We start from the raw sequence: 16,472 nt of genomic DNA on the forward strand, positions 1-16,472 counted from the left end.
AGAATGTTGAACTAGGTGATCAAGGGCTGTATCATGAACTGAATGCACTCCATATCAGTGGCCAGGATCACAACAGGTCAATGCAGTTGTCTTTGCATAGATTGTGTTGTCTGTGGTACGTACAAGGTACCACAGAAGAGATGCTGCCTCTTCATGTTTCTTAACTGTGTAGTGTGTACGCATTATTATATGCAATGTAGGCAGCGTAGTATCAGTAAGACTCTCCAGGGACCCTTTCTGGACCTGTTCATGGGCACTGAATATGTTCATAAAATAGCCCTAGATCCTTCTCAGTGAGGGTCTGTGTCTCCTATGGGCAAGCTTTTGAGACCATCAAGAAGTAAAGCTAAAAACTACTGGGAACTTATATATGGGGGGGGGGGCAGGGATTACGGAGGCATCTGTATGCATAATGATCTTTCTTTCCACAATCCTTACATCTGATCAATCTAACACAAATCTCAATCCCACACTCAGTTAAGGAGAATGACATAGTGGTTCTGTGTACCCTGAACTGAGATCCTGCTTTGAGTTCAACTGTGAACCAATGGGCCACTACATAAATAACACTGTGCGGTGAACAATGAGTAGAAGCCCAATAAGGTGGCTTATGCTCACAAAATAAGAGTGGAAATGGATTCTGGGGGCTAGGAACCTTGCTGGTGACCACAGGGTCATAGTATGTGGCATATCATGGACAATTTGCTCATAGCAGGAGTATACATCGCACAAAAGTGCATAGAGGTACTGATTGTACATATAAAGCTTTGACACCAGAGAGCACTAAATCAGAAAAAGTGCAGCAAAATCTGGTGTTTTTCAGTTTGTACTTAAAATAAATATTCTCTTTGGTGGTGTTTTATTAGTTGTTATCAATTTTACCTGAACACCAGAAACCCTACAAATCATTAAATCTAAACTCTCCTGACACATTTATTTTCTATGCAAACAATAGTCATGATAGGACAATGTTATATTTGCTCCCTCCCTTCGCTCAGGTAGCATAAATCCAGTTTGGATTACATAGGAGAAGAGTGAATTACTTCCTCTAAAACTGCTCAAAGGAAAGTTTGTGTATGTGGCAAAATATGTTAAATGGAAGGGACATACATTTTCTTTGAATGACGAATGCACAGCTGTGGCCTGTCCATATGGGTGAAGGTACCATGCACACTCAACATTTTCAGAGAAGAAGAGTGTCTGTTAGGCTGAGCAAAGGGCAACCTGACAGGCACTCTTCTTGCTCAGGTCAGGCATACAGGAACTTTACATGCGCTAAATGGCAAAGCGCCTTGCTGCCTGAGCTGAACTTTGCCAGGCTGAGGATTTCACAATCCTGTGGATGTGGCTTCCTCAGCCTGGAAACCGTGTCCCGAAGATCTTGCCCTTGTGACGAGGGGAAGTGTCACTGATTGCCTCAGATCTAGGCAATTCAGTTTTAAGCCCTGAAGTGCCCAGGGCCAAGTGTCAATCACTGACACCTAGTCAGAGAGTGGGGTGGGGTCAGCAGTCTCATTGACCCCATCCCACTCTGTGACAAGTGAGGGATTGCTGCCTTCCCTCATTGGCTGACCCAAGTTCATCTAATGAAGGAAGGCAACAGTCCCAAACCTCCTGGGACCTCTGAGGCTTTTCTCTCCGGGAGCTGCAAGGCAGGAAAGCGTGTGTGCGTGTATGTAGAAATTTATGAATTAATTGTGAGTGAGTCTGAGAATGGGTGTGTGTGAGCGTTTGTGAATGCATGGGTGTGAGAAAGTTACAATTTTAAACTTAATAGACCTCAATTCACATTGCAAAATGTACCTTGACACTAGAAAATGTGTTTTAACCTTACCATAGAAAGATTGCATAGAAAAAAAAGGCAGGAAATGTGCTTCTTAAAATGTGCAAAGGAAAACGTGTAACTTTAAACATAGGGAAAGGTGTTTTTTTAAACTTGTAGAGCAAATGTGCAGCTTCTTAAAATGCAGTACGCTCCCCTACCTAATGTGCTTTAAGAACTAGGCCTTACATTTTCTTTTGACCTTTGTTTGCCTCTTGAATAAAATGCCTTTTAGAAAATGTTGACCTAATGCTAGCATTTGACTGAAAATCGTTCATCACTTGAAAATTGACTGCTCTAAGAGGAATGTCTTTCTTTGCTTCCTCACACCACATGATTTCAAATTCTTTAAAACAATGTGCTTTGCTGTATTTTCATAATGAATAGAGTATTAGTAATGTTAAGCTTACTAGAGATTTTGTTTTACATGATCTAACCAGGACTTTACCAATAGAAATGTTTCATTACTTTAGACTAGCCCTTTGTCCACACAATGTGACACTGACAGCAGCTAACAGAGTAGGCCTACGAGGGTTCTCATGAGAACCGTCCATCATGTATTTAGTGTATAACATTTAGAAACCTTTAGATAGCTGTTGACCGGCGTGAATGCTAAGCATGGGAATTGGGAGGAGAGGCCACAGACCATCAGAAGATCTTTTTCCATTGGGCGAAGCTGACTTAACCTGCTGGATTTTGCATCGTGTTTTATGTTATTTATATATGTGTGTGCCTAGTTAGGGAAAATGTATGCCTTCCTTTCCTTGATGCTTCATGCATTGCTTTCCTTTATTGCTGTGAGCTACTACTAATAATGATTTCCCTTACCCGGACCTCTTTCTCCTTATGTTATTCATAGCTACGGCTGTGATTAATTTCTTTTGATTTATTTTACAGTTGTTACTGCAACTGTTGGGGAACTCGGCTGAGTTTCCAGGACTGCTCTTTATGAAGAGTTAGTTTATTTTGACAAAATTGGAGGCCTTTGCCGTAAGTGTTTTGGGTTGAACCAGTTGTCCATTAGCCCCAAAATGTTAGGCTCTAACAGGTGTGAGTGAGTGAATGTATATGTGTGTGTATATGGGGCATGCCTGCCCGCCCTTCTCACTGCCCAAATTCTCGGCCTCCACTTCAAATGCATGAACCGATCATTAATAGTTCGCACAATAGATAATAGTGTGATGTGCTATTACGAAATAATATATGTACAGTTTCACTCTGTATGAAAACCAAGATATGACTGCACAAGAACTCTGGACATAACCAAACTGGAAGCAAAGCACCACAAAAAAGAGAAAAGCAGAAACATCTCCATGGGAGCCTTGCCTGTTTATCTCCAGGACTCCGTTAATTGAAACACAATCTACCCAGATAAAAGACAACCAGGACACAACTAACAAACTGCACATTACTATGGAAAACCACATCGCTCATACTGATTGAAAGTATTTGAATACCATGGAGCTGCATGAACACCCCCGGGGAACCTGCACCTGCAGCACAACAATTACACTATGCCAGAACGCTGTCAAGAGTGCAATAATATGTGCTTGAAAGCTAGCCCTGCAGCCTGTAAACTCAGCCACATTAGACCACGGGTAGCAGAAAACAATGTGCAATCCACAAATGTCTTCTTTCTAAGCGTGTCTAGAACCCTTTAAGTTATGTCATGCATACTTTACACACAAAAGAACAACAAACAGGAGGAGACTCCCAAACGAGAAACCTTCTATAACAAATGGAATATTTAATATACATTGAAAAAAGTTTGGACTACTTATCCCTTTACTGGCTGAAATTTCCAATCATGGCACATATACGTGAGAAACCTTTACTTCCTGGGACCATAATAAAGTCTGTGCTTTTCTTTAAGAAAGTGGTGCAGCTCGTACCAGTGTTATTATTGAATATAGGGGCATATTTACTAGCAGGCGATAAAAAATTATCGCCGCTTTTGCGGCCGTTTTCGGCCAAAAAGCGGCGATAATTTTATCGCCTAATTAGCAAGGCCACGCTAACGCGTGAAACCTTGCTTTAGCGTGGGGATTTTTACGCCCAGCTTTGCATCTCTAATGAGATGCAAAGTGGGCGTTCCTGACCTAACATGACAGGAGAAATGTCGCTAAGCGACATTTCTCCTATCATCAAGCACCACGCTATGAAGCATAGCGTCAGGAAAAGTAGCGATAACCCCTGTTATCGCTACTTTCCTTACGCCTGCTTCAGGACTGACTTAGCCATGATATCCTATGGAGGGTGGATATCATGGCTAAGTTTGTGAGTCCCTATCATCAAGCTAACGCCACATTGCGTGAGATTATCACTGGGTTTCCAGCGATAATCTCACGTTAGGCAGTTAGCGTGAGGATTTTTATCGCTGAGGAGATAAGCGTTGCTAATAGCACGCTATCTCAGCGATAAAAATCCCTGTTACCCGGCGATAATTATACTCTCGCGATGAGCGATAATTATCGCCGGGTGTTGCTGATATGCCCCATAGACTCCAAAATCTATGCATTGGTGCTGACAAAGCAACCCAAACCTCTTGGAAGAAATATTTATTAAGAACATCATGGGTTTATCCCAAATCAGAATTTGAGTTATCAGTAATAATAACCTTTAAGGAGCATCCAAAGCCAAGCAGCCTCATAAATTAAGAAAAAAATCATTTGATCAGGTCTAGTGGAATTATCTTTGGGAGTTCTTGCTGATAATCCTTGGAGAGTCATTAGAGCGATTCCAACAAAATGTCGTGGCACAAGAGCATTACTGGGTATCGGCGTTTCATATTCGGGAAGGCATAAGTGAGGGCTGTCCTCTTAGCTTGCACGTATTTGTAAGTATGCAGAGTATATGACAAGGGTATGCAAAAAGAAAAATCAATAAGAAGCCAAATCCTAAATTGCTGTTATCAAAAATGGTGCAATGGACGTGCGATATGGTGTTCTGTTTTGAAAGGTGTATGAATTAGTGAGAAACATGGCAGAAATTGCATTGATGAAAAAATTGTCTAACAATGTTATAAAAGTCCAAAACCAAAGTTATTGAGGGTAGCTTCAATTTGTCTCTTAAAATAATTTAGTCAAAGCAAAATCAAACTATCTTGGGATCTGTGTTTCATGATCCAAAAAATCAGTAGTTATGTCATGGCGGGAACCAAAAGCAGCCTGACAAAAATGCTCAAACTAGCCCCATTCCCTTTGTCTCATCGCACCATCTTTCTCTTTCCAGACGTCTATTTTTTCTGTCTGCTTCTCTCCTCTCTCCTTTCTCTTTCGGTTTGCTTGTTCTCTATGCACCCCTCGCTCACCCTCTTGCCCTTTCTCTTGATGGCTAATGTTTCTCCTGCATTGAATCTCCAGTGGCTCTTGGCTTTTTATAACCAGCTTCCAAGGGCTCCAGCCCACCATGAAAGGTTCAGTTGAAAAAAGGCCTTTCTGGCCCAAGGAATCTCACGCCCTCATTTATTGACAGTATAGTATCAATAGTATAAAACAGACCATGGCATCAAAAAAATGTTTTATTGTGCAGTCGGTTCTTTTTGATAAACCAAGGAAAAAAGTCAAAGAAATCACTGCAAATGTTATATTGAGTAATGAAAGGCAAAGAATAATGGCCTCATTTCGACTTTGGCAGGACAACCACCAAACGGCTTGAGCACATGCTGTACCTTAAGTTTACCAAAATGTTTTATTTCACTAAAATGTTCTGGGTCTAGAATCCCTCTGGCAAAAAAGTGTGACAGCTATTGTGCCCAGTTATCACTCTTTAGTTTTCCAAGATCAACACACAGTGTGGGGGTTTTGAGAATAAAACCAGCATTTGCAATGGCAATAGGTCTGGCTTACGAATGCACTGTCAAGGCAGATCCCAAAATCCAGGGGCCATATTTATCTAGATAAATAAACAAAGCAGTCACAGCTGTTTCGAGAGCAAGCAAAATTTTGTGGAAGCACACAACTTCTGCCCAATCAAAACATGTAGTACTGGATCCCAACATATGGGCGGAGCCAAACCCCTATCCTTGTGTTACTCACATAATTGTCTGGCAGCAGCTGCAATGTCAAGCCAAACCATATAAAGCAAAGTCCCTCATGGGCCCCACGTCTTTCTTCTAAAAAGTGGGGGACATTTTTTCCTTTATTCTTGCCTGGGGCTGCCCTTGTGCATAATGGCTTCATACTCATGAACCAGCAAAAATCTTATAGGAAAGGTGTTAGATGGGCCAGCCTGAATAGAGTGGATCCTTTTACACTAATCTCTCTAGTGTATCGGCGGCAGATAAGTTGTTTCCGATGCCAAATGCAGCCTATTTACTTAATTGGAAACACAAGTAGTGAAACTACTGAGGTACTTTTCAGATCTCAAATGCAGATAAAGAGAATAGCTCCATAATTTACAGTTTCCGCAGAGCGATGCCCGAATTGACTTTTGCTCTGCTTTAATATGCTCAATACATATATTTTATCATCTCTTCTTCCAATACCATCTGTTGTTTGGGTTTATTATGTTCAATGTATCAATTCCATCTTCTCACCTTCTCATGTTGACTTTCGTCAGATGAAATATGCCCTGGGGTTTGTTTGGAACACCAGCCTCTGGCTAGGTAGGAGGAAATTTTGTTTTTTACATACTCGTTACAAGCATGTTGCAAGATCATGAAATCCTGATTATTGAGCTAACTCCCTAGTTGACAGCGATATCGCAAGAATTTAACATAGGTTGCTGTTATTAATTTTTTTTTTTTTTTTAAATATTTTTTATTGGTTTTAACATATTTATTCCCCCCCCGGACAGGTAAGCATTCTGTACATTAATATCATGTACTTTATGTATGTCAAACTTAAATAAGCATTAAAGGAAATTTTGCAAGACATATTCAAGGCTTCACATGGAAGAAACCCCCAAACCAAACAATAACATAAATACATTGTGGCATTGATAATAAATCAGATTTGTTGCTCTCGCCAAGATGTGAGAGGAGACCAGATATTCATGCCCCTTTCACGTCTCCTTTTCCCTTTCCGCTTATATATAGCTATCTCGATGTTATGCACCGCTAGTAGCCTAGCTAGCCACTGTTGAAAAGTGGGTGGTAACGGGTCTAGCCAGGCCGAGGCTAGACATAAGCGCCAGACGGCCATGGCAACAAAAATAAAATCATAGCCGTTTTCAAGTTTATCTGAGTTTTCCACCCCAAGTACCATTACCTCTGGTGACAAGACAACTTTTCTATGAAGAACAGCGGTTAAAAACCTCTCTATATCTTGTACCAGAGGCATTAGCACTGGGCAAGAGGCGAAGATATGGATAGAGTTTGCTTTAAATAGATTACATCTTGGACAGCAAGTCCCAGTACCAGTTCCCCATTTTGCAATCTTGTTAGGTGTATAGTAGAGAAAAAAACAGGTTTTATAAAATTGTGCCAGAAGTTTAGTCGAAATAAGAAGTGTTTGTGCTAATTGGTAAGAGCCAAAAAATCCTTCTTTAGATATATCAAGTTTACTTTGCCACCTTATTGCCATTTTATCTAGATCGTCAGGGAGCTTGTCCAACAATAACTCATAAACTCCACCAATCGTGTGTTTACTAGAATGTATAACTGTCTCTACTACAGTAGATTCTTCCCATAATGTTTTTAATCCAAGTTTATGAGTTAGGAAGGCCCTGATCTGAAGATATTTAAAAAAGTCCTGCCAGTCTAAGCCAAATTCTCCCTTCAAAACTTCGAAAGATTTAATACCCTGGTTAGTATAAAAATCACCTAGTTGTGTTATTCCCAAATTAGACCATTTATTAATGCAGTTATCTTTAAAGATAGTTGCTGGAAGTATTGGGTTATTTAATACTGGGGTGTAGTATGATAATCGTCCGATTCCTAGTACTTTTTTGACAGCCTTCCATGCCTTAAAACAACTGTAGAGAGTCTTAAATTTGACTTTTTTATGGTAACTGTCATGTATGTATTTCCAAAAATAGCCATAGCAGGAATTCCCCACCAATAGTTGAAAAATTGAAGTGGTATGTTCCTCTATGTTATTTGGACTTTGTAATAATTCCTTACTGTACAATAATACACATGACCAATAGTATCTCCTTAAGTTGGGGAGTGCGAGCCCTCCTCTATCCTTTGCAAGGGTAAGATATTTATATGCCCGTCGGGGTTGAGCATAAGACCATACAAATCTAGAAAAGGTACGTTCCATTACTGTAAACCACTGATTAGAGATTTCTAGGCAAACTTCCCTGAATAGATACAATATCTTAGGAAAGTACACCATTTTAATTGCATTAGCTCTTCCAATAATAGACAGGTGGAGATTATCTAACCGTCGTAGATCTTTTTGTATCGTATTTAGTAATGGCTTAAAATTTAAGTCCACAACTTCCTCTAAATTGGAGAAAATTGTAACACCCAGGTATGTCGCTCCCTTCACCACCCTAGGATCGTCCAAAGAGATTTTTTGATTTAGAACAATTTGTGTCTTTCCTTGATTTAATGCATAGCCAGAGACCAACCCAAATTTCTTGGTTTCGGCCTCTATGATCAGCATTGCTACTCCGGGGTCAGCAGTAACTATAGCAATATCGTCAGCATATGCTAATGTTGTTGCTGTTATTAAAATGCTGCTTCGATAGTGGGAAATTTGAGTCTATGTCGGGAAAAAGTGGGGGAGATTAAAAGGAATCCTAAGGAGTCAGTATTAGATTGAGTCCAAGTAATAAAAGCATTACTGTTAAACTTATAGAATAAACATAGAAGGGATTAATAGTACTACCTGATAGAAACAGTCCACATACTCAAATTAGGCATAGTGTGTCATAAAAGGAACAATTGAATATGGCCGAAGGAACTGTCAGTGGTCGGACATGGGAAAACTGATTGGAAAAACACTAGTTTTTTTCACAGCTTATGTTTTTGTTTTTGTTTGATTTTCTTACGTCAATGCCTGGTCAGAGCTGAGAATTGTATCTGAATTCCCTTTAAAGTTCTTTCATGGTGCAAGCCCTTCTCACATGTTCTCATGCATATCCCATAACTGATATCCTTTATAACAGTCCATGTCAAGTTTTCCTTTATTCTCAGTCCATCTATCCCAAACCCATCTATCTCAAACACTACATTACCTCCTCATTAATCTTCCTCTCACAGTCCTTACATGTGAGTAATTGTGATCCCATGCAGAACATTAACACAAAACTTGACTTTTCCTTCCTAATCCAATACGGCCCCCATCCAATGGAGTACAATATCTAACATCCTGGGAAGGACTTCCTGTTTCTTTTTTCTGCCGCCGATTACCATCTTGGGTAGAGGTAAGTATGTATTGTGCTTTTAATGTATTTATTGTTAAAGGCCAGCTATAGTAGTCTTTTTTCTTGATTTGAAATCGTTTGCTTATGCTGGGCATACACGATCACGGGGTGTCTAGGGCTTGCGTGGCAGCCCGTGATGGCCTCAGGGATTTTTTTTTTATTCCCCCTTGTATGCATGCAGGTATTTTGGTATGTATTGTCAGCTGTTGCATGACGTCTCCCTGACTTTATTATATTATATGTGTCCCTGTGCTTTCGCCTATCTTCGTGTGGGCGGGAGTGCATTATTGGAGCAGAGCATCACTTAGACAACCAGCTGGCTTCATCAGGAAGTATTTTCCTGTGCCATTCTGGTTTCTGTTCTTGCCGCTATCTCACTGGTTCAGTTTCTTGGACCTTGCTGCATTGTTCTGTGATCTTCTTATTTCTTGCTACTTCAGCCATAGGATGAGGGATTCTGAGACAATTTTGCGGTGCTGGGCCATCCTCTGGGGTTGCTGTAGCCCCAGATCTCAAGGCCATTAGTGCAGCAGCTGTAGAGGATGCATTTCAGGCCCTGAGGGGCCACCCCCTACTAAGGTTCCTAGGGTGGATATTTCCTTGACAGTGGGTGATGAGGACCTCAAGGGCTGTTTTGTTCAGGGCGCAGATTTGGCTGAAATCATGCAGCATGTGCAGGATCATTTGGGCTTTGCTTCTTTGGCTCAGGCACTAGCTGATGATGACTTTTCCGGAATCTTTGCTCTTGCATGCTTCTTTTCGCCGTTGTGCTTGAGAATGAATGGAATAATGTTGAAAAGCTTTGACGTGATGTTAAAATCTACTGAAACCTTGGAAAACATTGGATTAACTTGAGAAACCACGGAATATGTGTTTACTGATGCGTAATTCGCTGTGCAACTCCTAAGTGACACATTAGTCACGTGTCACATTATTCACTCACCGTTTGAACCTTTGACATCCACTGATTACAAGTTTCTTTCAGCCACGGTTGTGTTTCTGGTTGCCATTTATTCAGGGAGACAGTTGGGGGATATTGGAGTTTTGTTGTTCTCCCCTCAATTCCTTTGTTTTCTTCCGGACAAGATGGTGTTGTGTCCTAGTCTGGTCTTTCTCCCTAAAGTGGCTTCCTCTTTTCATTTGGATTCTGACATTGTTTTCCTATATTTTTGCCTGTCTCCTGTGTCTGACAAAGAGGTGCGTTTGTATTCAATTGATGTCCATTGTGCCCTTCCTATGTGTTTTCAATGCACTGCTTTGTTTCGCATGTCTGATGCTTTGTTTGTCTCCCATGGTCTGGCGAAGAGGGATCTCAAGCCTTTCGATGAACACCATCCACTCCGGATCCCCCACGGACCCCTGTCCACACCACATCTTCAACTCGGCCGACTACATCATCGCATCCCACCTCCGCGACATCATCAACGCCTCCTTCAACACCGCCACCTTCCCGGATTGCTGGAAACACGCCGAGATCAGCGCCCTGCTGAAGAAACCTACAGCTGACCCCACCGACCTCAAGAACTTCCGCCACATCTCGCTCCTCCCGTTTCCTGCCAAAGTCATCGAGAAGACCGTCAACAGACAGCTAGCCGCCTTCCTTGAGACCAACGGCTCCCTCGACCACTCGCAGTCCGGCTTCCGAGCCAACCACAGCACGGAGACCGCCCTCATCGCAGCCACAGACGACATCAGATCCCTACTGGACAACGGGGAAACAGCGGCCCTCATCCTCCTGGACCTCTCCGCAGCATTCGACACTGTCTGCCACCGCACCCTGGTACAACGCCTGAACAACGCTGGAATCCAGGAGAAGGCCCTTGAGTGGATCACCTCATTCCTCGCCGGAAGAAGCCAGAGAGTCCGCCTCCCCCCATTCCGGTCAGCGGCCACTGAACTCATCTGCGGCGTTCCACAGGGGTCATCGCTCAGCCCCACCCTCTTCAACGTCTACATGAGCCCCCTCGCAGCCATCGCACGCCAACACGACCTCAAGTTCATCACCTACGCCGACAACACCCAGCTCATCTTCTCCCTCACCAACGACCCGGACACCGCCAGAGCCAGCCTACACGAAGGGATGAAAGACGTCGCCGAATGGATGAAGAACAGCCGCCTGAAACTGAACTCAGACAAGACGGAGGTTCTCGTCCTGGGGTCATCACCCTCCGCCTGGGACGACTCCTGGTGGCCCCCTGCCCTGGGCGCCACCCCCAAGCCAACGGACCACGCACGCAACCTGGGCTTCATCCTGGACTCCTCCCTCTCGATGTCCAGACAAGTCAACGCCATCTCGTCTTCGTGCTTCAACACCCTGCGCATGCTCCGAAAGATCTTCCGATAGATCCCCACCAAGACCAGGAAGACGGTCACCCAAGCCCTCGTCACCAGCCGGCTTGACTACGGGAATGCCCTCTACGCCGGCACCACCACCAAACTCCAGAAGAAACTCCAACGGATCCAGAACGCCTCAGCTCGACTCGTCCTGGACATCCCCCGTCACAGCCACATCTCCGGACATCTGAGAGACCTTCACTGGCTCCCTGTCAACAAAAGGATCACGTTCAGACTCCTCACCCACACACACAAGGCCCTACACGACCTGGGCCCCAAGCTCCTCAACAACCGCCTGACCTTCCACCAGCCCACCCGCCAGCTCCGCTCCGCCAGCCTCGCCCTCGCCGCCGTCCCATGCATCCACAGAGCCACCGCCGGAGGAAGATCCTTCTCCTACCTGGCGGCCAAGACATGGAACTCCCTCCCCATCCACCTCCGGACAACCCAGGACCATCTCGCCTTCAGGAAGCAACTCAAGACCTGGCTGTTCGAGCAGTAACTTCCCCCCCCCCAGCGCCTTGAGACCCTCCGGGTGAGTAGCGCGCTATACAAATGCCATTGATTGATTGATTGTCCACCCTCTCCCGCTGAATTAATTGGCTATTTTTATTTCCTATTATTTGGCTGGCCAGCCGGTTCCAGCATCTATCCCTTGGAGGTGTACTAGGGGTGTCCCTGCCTCTGGGGCAGCATTTAAGGGGGCTTCAATTTGTTACAATTTCTTTGCTGCCACTTGGGCTTTGCCTCACACTTTTATGACCCATTACCAATTGCAATTGGGTAGGGATTTCTCTTCTAATTTTGGTTCTGCTGTTTGAGTTCGGAGGGTCCTCCTGCTGTGTAATGAATTTGGGTCATTGTATTAAATACACTTGTTTTTGCTATTCTGGAAGTGTATTTATTTTCAAAATCAGTTTCTTGGTTTGGGTACATACTGGCATGTAAGGACTGTGGGAGAAAGACAGACAAGTAGGTAATGCCCAGTTACCTACCAGTAATTTTCATAACTTTGAGTGCAAGTCTTCCTCATCACAGTACTGAGTGCCCTCCCTCAGCTCTCTGTTGTGCAATTGATTTCCTTCTAGGCTTTCTCATTTCAGGAAATCCTTCCCAGGATGTGACACATTTGTACTCCATTGGATGGGGGCCAAATTCGTTTGGGAAGGAGAAGTCAAGTTTGGTGTTAATAGTATGCATGGCAAGAGATAAACTCATCTGTAAGGACTGTAACAAGGAAGAATTTGACTCCGATTAATGAAAATTAGCAGTAAGTAACTCGGCATTCCTGTTTGTTATCTAGGAGCATTGACACTAGGAAAGAACATTTGTCTCATCCATTATTAACCCCTTCGCTGCGGCGGAAATTCCGCCGCAGCGCTGGGGGGTGCGGGGGGCAGCGCGGTGGCGCGGTGCTCATGACGGAGCCACTCCGTCATGAGCCACGGTTGGGCTGTGCTCATGACGGAGTGGTTCCGTCATGACTCCGCCCACGGCGCTAATCGCCCGCACAGGCGGGGAATTAGCGCCGCGTGGGCGGCGCGGCCGCCAACGGCCGCAGCATGACGGAACCACTCCGTCATGAGCACACGGCAACCGTGGCTCATGACGGCATGGTTCCGTCATGAGCACGTAACGAGTTAAGCTGTAGAAATGTAAGCACAAGTGATATTATCCCTCGATGTTTATTTTTATTTCAATATAGTAGTATATGCCAGAAACAAGTGCAGATAATGTTAGGGAAACAAGTTTGGATGCTATCCGAGTTTAAATTTTTTTTTATTATCTACAACCCTGTTTGTGTTTCAAGCAGTTGCCCTCAATTAAAAAAAAGTTATTTACTTGCATTTGGCGGTCTGATATTTTATATGAAAATACAGATTCTGTTTGAGGCAGGAAAAATGCTTTATTTCGTACATTGATTCTTAAAGCCTGAATATTTTCAGGAATCAGTATTTGCTCCCTAAGATTGTTAATATAAATTATTACACCTGGGAATAAATAAGGTAGGCTTACTACACGTGGGCATGCTTAACCAAGGAAGAAGCACGTTGTCATTAATATTATATCTGATGATTTATATCTGTAAATGTTCCCTATACAAACAATTACGGATAATTAAGAAAGATACTTTTTATGACAAACAAGTCATATGGGGAACGCACGCAGATTTTTACTTGAGACCGCAAAATTAGTAATTAGGTGAAGCAGAGAATGCTCACAGTTTTTTTTTGCTTTGTTCAATATATGCTTCTAAAGGCAAATTACAGATAGGGCGCACTTTTCCTGTTTGTGCCACAGAGCACTTTAAATAGGTGTGCCGTACACAAACAGGAAAAGTGTGTTTTATAGTGAAGAATTAGCTGTCCTCAGGGCAGCCATGAACTCATGCTGCCCTGGGGGTAGCGCATTCAAGTGGATTAAGGCGCAGCTGCTTCAAAACCGCTGTACGTTTGATCTATTCAGGGGGTAATCCGCCTGCACTTTTAAGAGGGATTTATAGATCCCCTTGGAGGCGGGTGCAAGGAGTGGCTGCACCCACCTGCAAGTGGTTGTCTTTCCACCTCCATAGGGCTGCCATCAGGGGGCGCACTGATAGTACACCATCTTTTAGTGGAGCCTTGACAGTTTCTTTGCCTTTGCACCCACATTCATAATATGGCACAGGCGCAGATGTAAAGAGATTCCCTTATTTGCATGGTCCCACACCCCCATGCAAATGAAGGAATTCCCTCTTTAGATAGCTGGCGCTACATGTGTGCTAGTGTTATCTGTGTTACAGAAGGGGCCACACAAATGTCTACGTGCCCTTCCGTAATACCAAAGTGCCACTAGAGTACACAAAGCGGGCGCACATGCCCGTTACGGCCCGGCCCGAGACACTTTCTATAATACGGCCCAAGACCTCAGGACAGGATGAATAAATATTGTAATGTCCCCAATAGGTATTTTAAGGAATCTCTGGGGTTGTAAAAATGAACTGTGAAGAAATAGAAAGGCTGTTGTCCTCAGCTTTTCATGAATAGTAGACTCGGATGAAGTGGTGATTGCAAGTGGAAGTACACTGTCAGAAAGGTAAAGATCAATTGAACCAGTTTCAAAAACCATCAGGCTTTTTTGTGCTTGGTGGTGGACGGAACTCGCAGTTTCACTACACCGAATTCTGTGGAGGTACATGAAAACTGCAAGATTCAGTGGAGTTCCGCAAACGAGCGGAAATCGGCATGTTGTACTGTCCGCGCTGATTTTGAACATCTGTTGCTTGTTCCACAATGCAAAATCAGTGTGATCTGCACCACGTGGCACACCAGAGGGCGCTGCTTCTTTGCTGCTACTCAAATAGATTTTCTAATTGAGCAACGGCTTTCTCACCCCAAACGGTTGCGACTTCCCCCCTTGAGAAAATCCCAGCACATGAAAATGGTGTTAGCAGATGCCAATTCTCGGTCGCACTCGTCAACTTACCGTTGGTGAGCCATACACAAGAAAGAACTCCGCCACACGACAGTTGGTGGAGTTTGGCTGGAACTCCATATTATAAGCGTAACATGGAGTGGCAAAAACTCTGCAAACTCTATCGGTGGAGCAGAGATTATCTCCCACCCCTTGTTTGTACATGAGTTTAGTATTGATGAAGGGCAAGTGCAAGGGCATTCACCTTCACTTTTAGGCCAGTTTCTGTAATAATCCTTTCTTTGTGTTGTACCACTTCTTTTCTTTTTATGTTGCTGTTTATAATGTTTATAATGTGATAAGTTTTAGGATTGCATTTCAAATTTATAATATATTTGCATTTCAATATTTCTATTGCTGCTGATGGCCAACAACATTGGGATATTTTGCATGCCCTACTCCATCAATTATAAGAGTAAATATAATCTCTCTGAGCTGGAATTTGTGTGCTACGGTCCGATAGCCCTCATAATTTCCATTACTCTGCATGATATTGTGTATCCCTTTCCTGCATCCCTTTACAACGATAAACTAATGAAGTATTAATTCTAATTTTAGCTTGCGGAAGAGGATCATGTGAAAAATAAAACTTTAGAGTTATTTGCTAGTTACTACAATGTGACATATCTCAATGGAAGCGCTGTTACGCCACCGCCCATTGCACCTGCAGATGTGCCCAGAGGACCCTGTTGGGAAACAACTGTAGGCATTGTAAGTAATTTCTGATTCTGTGGAGGTCGTCAGTCTCTACTATTTTATTAAAAATGCAATGTTTCTATCCGAATTAAAAGAGCAATGAGTAAATGAAAACTCTCTTACTAGAAAAAAATAGCTTGGTTGAATTGGAATGAATGCAAAAGAAGACAGGTAGCTTGATTTAGAGTCTGGTGGACATAGTACTCCATCGCATATGTGACGATATCCTGTCTGTCGTATTCCAAGTGCCATAGGATATAATGCAATTTTTAAAAGTCACGGTATTCGTCATATTTGGAGGGTGTAACCCGTCCTCCAAGTTCTCATTCAGGCAATAGTATCATGCATGTTAGAAACTGGCGGAGAAAGAAATCAAAAATCAAAGTCATCATGATATGTTTGTTCTGGGTTAAAAATGAGCATTTAAAAATTGAAAACGATGGAGTTGATATAACAAACGTATATGAACCATCAAGCTAGTACCATTTAATTAGCAGTGGATACGTAAGGCCCATATAATTGCCTACATAGTATGGTCACTTCTGGATTCGGTCAGTTAGATAATCTCTGCTCAGCTTTTTGTGCACCTTTGTTTGAGCAGTGTCAGGACTGAAAGAGACTTTCATCATGGTGAGGTTGATAAATTTAAAATCTCAACTGCCATCATTCAGAACTTGCTGGTAAACACTGCAGTAGTGTTCAGCGGCAGTAATAGTATTGCTGCTACCCATCACTGCAGTACTTATCTGTAAGAAATTGGGTTACTGGTTGAGGACTTAACAGGGGGGGAAACCATACACAAGCAGCAACCACAATCCTTGTCAGGGTGATCCCAAGCAAACCCTAAATT

General features: G+C 43.1%; 1 protein-coding gene across 1 annotated transcript in view; it reads left to right on the forward strand.

Annotated features, from left to right (window-relative positions):
- Nucleotides 1-16,472, forward strand: part of LOC146866022 (transmembrane channel-like protein 2-B) — a 704,484-nt gene that overhangs the window by 506,873 nt on the left and 181,139 nt on the right. The window contains exon 13 of the mRNA XM_085633032.1: nucleotides 15,485-15,637. Coding sequence (XP_085489158.1) covers nucleotides 15,485-15,637 — 153 coding nt within the window. The remainder of the gene's footprint in view (nucleotides 1-15,484; nucleotides 15,638-16,472) is intronic.

The sequence above is a fragment of the Triturus cristatus genome, chromosome 2_1 (genome assembly GCF_964204655.1).
Source record: "Triturus cristatus chromosome 2_1, aTriCri1.1, whole genome shotgun sequence".
In the NCBI taxonomy this organism is placed as follows: domain Eukaryota; kingdom Metazoa; phylum Chordata; class Amphibia; order Caudata; family Salamandridae; genus Triturus; species Triturus cristatus.